At 40.6% G+C, this 7,400-nt stretch overlaps 2 protein-coding genes across 5 annotated transcripts in view; one reads left to right on the forward strand and one right to left on the reverse strand.

Moving 5' to 3' along the window:
- znf185 (zinc finger protein 185 with LIM domain) overlaps positions 1–3,655 on the forward strand; it is a 28,741-nt gene extending 25,086 nt beyond the window's left edge. For all 4 annotated transcript variants that reach the window (XM_078788329.1, XM_078788327.1, XM_078788328.1 and 1 more), the window contains 3 exons: positions 620–640; positions 1,625–1,727; positions 2,778–3,655. In XM_078788329.1, coding sequence (XP_078644455.1) covers positions 620–640; positions 1,625–1,727; positions 2,778–2,879 — 226 coding nt within the window. In that variant the 3' untranslated portion in view covers positions 2,880–3,655. The remainder of the gene's footprint in view (positions 1–619; positions 641–1,624; positions 1,728–2,777) is intronic.
- pofut4 (protein O-fucosyltransferase 4) lies at positions 2,685–7,341 on the reverse strand. The gene is made up of 5 exons (XM_058062966.2): positions 7,159–7,341; positions 6,690–7,028; positions 6,074–6,454; positions 5,379–6,001; positions 2,685–4,217 (listed from the first exon to the last, which is right to left on the reverse strand). The coding sequence occupies exons 2-5, from the start codon at positions 7,026–7,028 to the stop codon at positions 4,067–4,069; spliced, it is 1,494 nt and encodes a 497-aa protein (XP_057918949.2). The 5' UTR covers positions 7,159–7,341; the 3' UTR covers positions 2,685–4,066.
- Between the last annotated feature and the right edge of the window lie 59 nt (positions 7,342–7,400).

Below are 7,400 nucleotides of genomic sequence, written 5' to 3' on the forward strand. Positions count from 1 at the left end.
TCATCCTTGTATTTAGCAAACATCAACTGCTTGTATTGTTTCTTGAATTGGCTCATCGTTGTGCATTGTTTGAGGTCCTTACTCAATCCATTCCATAGTTTGATTCCACATACTGAAATGCTATGGCTTTTTAACGTAGTCCTAGCATATAAGTGTTTCAAATGTAGTTCTTCCCTGAGATCATATTTCTCCTCTCTTGTAGAGAAGTATTGGATGACATTTTTAGCTAATTGGTTATTTTTAGCCTTATGCATTATTTTAGCTGTTTGAAGATGAACTATATCAGCAAGTTGAAGTATTTGTGATTTTAGAAATAAGGAGTTAGTATGTTCTCTGTAGGCGTCATTATGAATTATCCTTACTGACCTTTTTTTGCAGTACATTTAGCGAGTGAAGATTGCTTTTATAGTTATTAGCCCATATTTCCACACAATAAGTAAGATATGGTAGAACCAGAGAGCAATAAAAAGTGTGGAGTGATTTCGGATTGAGAACAAATTTTGCTTTGTTCAATATTGAAATGTTTCTTGCCACCTTATGTTGTATATATGTAATAATGTGTAATAATGTAACGTAATATGAGGCTTCCAGCCATAATGATGTCTTCTGTCTGTTACAGCTGGTCTTCCTCCTACTCCAGGTAATTACTAAAGTGTTTTTGGCTGTGTTCGAAACCGCATACTTAGCTACTACTCAAACTAACTCTTTGAGTGTGCCAGAAGTTCCCGGATGTATACTACATTGGCCAGAAATGTTGAGTATGTATTGTCAGCTTACTACTCACACACAAACCAGGATGCATCGCGACGTGACGTCACCGGGACGACATCAGCCCAAACGGCGGTTTCAAGCAGGATATATTTCGAGTTGGTTCGCTTCTTGTTTTTAAAGTAAAAGCAGTAGTTTATCACTATGTTTTTTGTATAAAAAAGTAAGAGGGTGTTTTTATTTTATGAAAATAACCGGAAGTGCGTCGCTCACATGCTAGCTTAAATTTTGCCGAATTCGTCCGAACGAAATTGTAAACGGTTGGTATTTGGACAAATAAATATCACACTCGGGATCTAAACGGCCATTTTCTGGCCATATTTGAAAAAAAATCTGAATAAAGTGATGTATTTAAAGAGTTTAGAGCGAAAGTGAAATCGGCTTCAGTCTGTGGATTTCAGCTCGGGTCGGAGCGCAATGCATTGTGGGTTATGTAGTACGCTATAGTGTAAACGCTTTGCTTACTATGCAGTATGGAGTGTGGATAGTATGCGGTTTCAAACACAGCCTTGTTCATCCAAAAAGGGCTTGTATCCTAGCAACCGGTTAAAAATGAATCAATGACAACACAACTAAATACAAAATGATTTTTAAAATGAAACTTTTTATTATTAAGGGAGGGTCAGGACTTGGACTAGTGTTCAGGGCTTTGTGTTCAGTTGTGTGACAAGAATGAAAAATAAATCAGGAAACACTTATTTCACACCAATGTATACTGTTCTAAAATACTTGGTGTGTTTGTGTATTAAAAGATGATGTGCATTTGTTTCGGAAGTTATTATATTTTTGAGTCCACCCCCTTATTACATATCTTCTCCATATACTATATGTGTGTGTGTGTGTGTCCACTATGCAGCTCGCTGTCCTCCCCCTGCACATACTGCGGACAGCCGGTGGACAATGATGCCAAGATTACCATCGAGCACCTCAATATTAACAGCCACCCGAGTTGCTTCAAGGTAATTCTGCATCATATTTTTAACTTTGCTTTTATCAGTTTCTCAATCGGGATTATTTCATGGGGTCGTGGTGAACCAGTTAGTTGCTTGGCAACTGTCTTGACAATAAGACTCCTGCATGTGCAGAAAAGTATAAATATGAACCCTGACTTGACATAACAGCAGCCGTTACTTATATATATATATATATATATATATATATATATATATCAATCATCCATTCCAACATGATACAGACAAACTGGACAATATCATGAAAGACTTTAAATTGACTTGACTTTGACATCAATGACTTGGGACTTGACTTGGACTTTAGTCTGATGACTTGAAAATACTTCAGTTGTTGAGTGAAATGTGTATTCAACTGACGTCATTTCCAGCAAGACTATCTATTTTTCCCCACATAATCTACTTATACTGAACGCAATTGATCATATGTGGCAGTCAAGTGGTTAGCACGCAGACCTCACAGCTAGGAGACCAGGGTTCAATTCCACCCTCGGCCATCTCTGTGTGGAGTTTGCATGTTCTCCCCGTGCATGCGTGGGTTTTCTCCGGGTACTCCGGTTTCCTCCCACATTCCAAAAACATGCTAGGTTAATTAGCGACTCCAAATTGTCCATAGGTATGAATGTGAGTGTGAATGGTTGTTTGTCTATATGTGCCCTGTGATTGGCTGGCCACCAGTCCAGGGTGTACCCCGCCTCTCGCCCAAAGACAGCTGGGATAGGCTCCAGTACTGCCCGCGACCCTCGTGAGGAAAAGCAGTAGAAAATAAATGAATGAATAATTAATAATAATAATTATATTAATTATAATAATAATTAAATAATAATCAAATAAATAATTAAAAATAAATAATTAAAAAATAATTAAATAATAATAATTATTAATAATAGTTATTAATTTTTTCATGAGGAAAAGCGGTAAATGAATGAAAAATTTTATGTATTAATAACAGCAATACCAATAAACAACCACACTGAAGTGCATGGGTAATGGTGGTTTGCAAGATAAAACATATTTTCTAACGATTCCCTCATTTTTCAGTGCCACTCCTGCCGTAAGCCGATGGGAGACCTCCTGTACAACATGTTCCTGCATGGAGGCAAAGTCCACTGTGAAAGCTGCTACTCTGCAGCTCTCGATTGATCGCAGCGGCTTTTCATTAGCATTTAAAGTGAGAAGCAGTCTCCTTCCAACCACAAGCTGGGACTGCTTTGAATGTAAGAAAGACAGAGGTTTTAGGGTGACCCAAGAGACTGGAATAGCGAGCAATGCAAATAATTGCTTTTGATTAGTTTTATGGAAGACTACTTTTTGTATTTGTTTGTGTTCTTCTTCTTCGTGCTGGTGGAAGCTCTACCTGAAACCTATGAAGGATCTGTCTGCACGTTGGATACAGTAAAGACCACAATGAGTCATATCCTGGCCATGTTTTGAGTTAACGTGTATTTTTATTTAGTGAATGAGTATTTAATAGGAAAATGAGGCATAGATAAATACAATTTATTGCAGTTTTATCACTTTATTGTGCCATTTCTAGCCATGTAGCTATCAGCATTCAAACAAATAAAATAATTTGGTCAGGATGTTACTCATTCTGGGCTTAACTGTGTAATTCAGCAATACTGACTGGCATTATGGGATATAAATATCATTTACGACTGTTACTTTGCTTAAAAACAACATTCTTCTAAATACATACTGATAAAAAAATATCTTTGTTGATGCTTATTCACAAAATAAAACATATCTTGCTGTGAAAACATGTAACAAATGTTTGTTGTATCAAAAACTTGATAAAAAAATGCACATTTGTTTGCATAAAATATTTCCAAGTAACTAAAGCTGTTAACTGTAACATGTTTGCATTGTCATATTAAACGGTGCATAGAATTCACTGCCTACAAGTCAAAAGAAGCCAATTAAGTCCAGTGGCTAGTGTCCTGATTGTCCTCTCTCACACACACACACACACACACACACACACACACAGTTGGGCGGTGAACACTTTGGCAAGCCGGAGCGGTGCTTGGCTCCGCTCCAGCACAAACTCGTCTTCCCCCTCCTGAGAATGACAATGTGTCTCTGTGGAACGACGGTGCTGCACGGTTTTCAGTTAATGCTTAGCGCCGTGACATTACTGAACTTAAAGTATCTGCTTTATAAAATACCAAAATCAATTGAATCGCCCGCAAGAGGACGGTAATGTTGGCTGAGGCGCAAAATAAGAGTCTCTGCTTCAATTCCTCTTATAAAAAAAGTGTGTGCATACCATGGGCCACATCTGGACTCCTGGATGTCCTCCATCATCTTGGTCCTGTGTAACGCCAACGTCAATGTTTGCCTCTGGCTCTGCTCACAGCGATTCTTTGGATGTGCTTCCACAGCAGTGATGGGTCTGATTCGTTCCTTCTTATCAGAGACTCCAGCCCCTCAGCTTGGTCCAGACTCTGCCAGTAGTCCTGAGGCCACATTTGGAACCATCTGCGTACAGATATGCTAACGTTAGAACGACTTCAAGGGATGTTTTCATTAGGCACCGGCATTATGATTAGTTAAGAATGATAGTGATTGATTAATCATGTCTGGAAGCAACTGGAGGCAAAGCGGAGTGCACTTCTCAGATATGACCAGAAGAGGCGTTGTTGAGGTTGTCTTAACGAGACAATGTAATGACTGTTATTCTTGTTGTACAATATGTATATTGAATTTTAGCTCATTAACGGCATTTCTACAATGTAGAACTGACTGACTTGCATTATTAAAAAAAAACAACCTAAACCAGGGGTCTCAAACATGTGGCCCGCAGGACACTAGTTTGAGGCCCCCGCCTTGATATGAAAGTTTAATGTTAGTGCGGCCCACGCAAGTTTGATATGGATGCTGTATGGTATCATGTACCCAGAAAAAATTATTACGTTTGATTAATGTTCATGTTAAAGGTTAAATAACTGTTAATAGTTATCCTCCCTATCCGTGTGGAAGTGGTACGTTTTTGGCTATTTAAGTTTAAAGGAAATAACTTGAAGGCTACCGTTTAGGTCGCTAGCTCTCTAGTTTGCGAGTTAGCATGTGTCTCAAGACCATGCAGTTGCGCAATATGTTGTAAATAAAAAAGTATATATGTGGCTTTAATAATGCTTTGTTAATTTTAATCTGAAGTTTTTATTATTTGCCGTTTTATTATTATTATATTTATTTATTACTGATTGATTGATTTTCTTTATTCTTGATTTGTTTATTTATTTTTCATCTTATTTTGTGCAGAAAAATAAATATTAAGATATTTGAGAACAGTGGAATGTTTTATCAGAGCTTTTATTGTAGAAAATCGGAACCAAAGCACTGAAAAAGTTTGTATAGTTTTTAATAAATGCGTTTTTTTTGGGGGGGAAAACCTGATGGGGCCCAGCCTTGCCCAGACCCTAGCTGCAGTGGCCCCCAGGTAAATTGAGTTTGAGACCCCTGCTCTAAACTGTATTATAGAAAGCAGGAAGTGAACAAATGTAACAGTTACTGATTGTAAAAGTACCAGATGGAGGGGTAGGATTTAATAAGCTTTGCTTCTTCCTACTCCTTTTGGACATGTGGAACTGTGAACTGATTATGTGATGCATGTTCAAATGAAATAAAACCATTACTTACGCATCATCTGAAGGCAGGTTTTGGACATCTCCATACCCCGGACTGGGCAGAGGGCACCCCATATGTGCATTAGTAGCCATCTTAACTGGTGGAGGTGGGTTCTTCTCAGCAGCTTTTCTATTTGCTCGTTCTGCAGCCAGTCGAGCGTTCTCCCGGTCGCATACGTAACACTCAAATCCATTCAAGTAGTTGGGTTTGCTCATGTCGTTCACCCCCCACTCTCGATTCTCCAGAGCTTCCAGCAAACGAGCGTTAGTGACGCTGTGGATGTTTTTGAACTGTAAATATTTAACATATTCGCCGTCGTTCTCATCCAGAAACTTCAGGAAGTCCGCCAGAGCTTCAGGTGAGGGGAAGTCATCTATTATGATGACAGATCGATTGTTGGGCATCCAATCCGTCACTACGGGAGAACCACGGTACACGGGCACGCAGCCCTGATGGAGGGGCCGCCACAGCTTCTCTGTCATGTAGTCGGGACAGATCCCATTCTCCAGCGCCAGGTGGAACTTGTAGCGGCTGACAAATTGCATGAAAGCGGCCTCCTCACCTGTGGCGGTGGACGTGTCTTCCAGATGTTTCGGCAGAGCTTTGTTGTTTAGACATTTGCCGTAAGAGTCCACCTGAGACGGAAGAAACACTTATCGATACAGTTGATAAATATCAATAAAGCATATCCAGCATCAGTGATGTACCTGGATGTACTTCATGAGCTCCCGGACGTATCGGTCTCTATCCGAGGGCACGTCACAGTGAGACTGCATGTACAGCACAGGAGCCAAGCCCTCCCGTCTCATTCGGTTCTTCTCCTTCAGGGACACCACGACAGGCTCCAGCAGGTAGCTCAGAGACGGGAGCCACTGCAGGGTCAAAGGGTAGTCGGAGTCCCTGCGAAAGGTGGCGGTGTAGTTGAACAACTTGATCCCGGTGCCGTGAGACAGGAGGTAGTTATTCATGGGGGACTCTTCGTGGAAAAGAGCCCATGTTTGGTGACGGAGACGAGGAAGTGGCGCTTCATAGGCTCTGAAGTCCGTCCCGTAGAAGATGATGGATGTCGTCCTCTTGTACAGCTGGACCTTAGGATGATAGAAGTCGATATTCTTACTTGGATTACATAGTTTTTCAATATTTTATCCTTACAAAAATGACTTTTAAGGAAAGCCTTAAAAAATACAAATGGACTTGTGCCCCATTGGTTCTGCATGATGGCGGCCATGTTTTTCAATCAGTCAGTCTGAAATTTCCATTCGATCCAACGTATAACGGACAAACTATTAAGTTTAATAACAGCGTCACTGTGTGGTGTATTACCTTGCGGTTACTTGTGGCCAGGCAGGATGAAGTTGCACAGTCAATTCTTTCCGTATCCCCAGGAAAATGTGGGAATAAGCCTCCGCTCCACCATAGGATAATAGGAAGCTCCTTGTTGCTGCGCCGATCTTGGTTGCCAGGCCCTCGGTATGAACTGATAGGTGCAAACTCCATGTCAGCGAGAACACTCTGCGGCTTAAAAGCTCCTTGGTCCACAACATCATAGGACACCATGTCACCATGGTCATCGGGGAAGGAGGCAAAGGAGACCCAAACCCAGCCGAAGACAGCAAACAGTCCCAAACACAGGCAGGACAATAGCCTGCATCTTCCTACCATCTGAAATAGCAAGATAGTTAGCAAAAGATCAACACATACACCTCTAACTCTTAAATTGCAGTTTTAATGTTCAACATAACCCGCTAACTCGCTGCTAGAGATTGTAAACACAAACATTAAATGCTCTCACCTTCGTTATCGCTGTAAATACATTCAGTTCGGTCCTTTTAATTCTCCAAACATTACATTAGCTTAAAGTGTTTATATTGTGGTTTGCTTACTGCGCCTAATCCAACTGGAGGGAAAACAGCTGTGTTCTTCTTCTACGCGTCTGCAGCCTCTTTTCTTCGTCAGATGTATCAGAGCCGGCAGGACCGCAACACCGCCATCTACAGTTCGAAAAGTGGTATTGCTCAGGACAGGTAGAATAGC

This window comes from Doryrhamphus excisus, linkage group LG22, assembly GCF_037039965.1.
Source record: "Doryrhamphus excisus strain RoL-2023G ecotype Guam linkage group LG22, RoL_Dexc_Guam_v1.1, whole genome shotgun sequence".
Classification (NCBI taxonomy): domain Eukaryota; kingdom Metazoa; phylum Chordata; class Actinopteri; order Syngnathiformes; family Syngnathidae; genus Doryrhamphus; species Doryrhamphus excisus.

Excerpts from the sequence above, each read along its gene's own strand:
- pofut4 (XM_058062966.2), bottom strand. The coding sequence starts at position 7,028 with ATGGTAGGAAGATGCAGGCTATTGTCCTGCCTGTGTTTGGGACTGTTT. Across the intron at positions 6,455-6,689 it reads TGGCCACAAGTAACCGCAAG|GTCCAGCTGTACAAGAGGAC; the intron begins GTAATACACCAC and ends TATCATCCTAAG. Across the intron at positions 6,002-6,073 it reads AGCTCATGAAGTACATCCAG|GTGGACTCTTACGGCAAATG; the intron begins GTACATCACTGA and ends CTTCCGTCTCAG.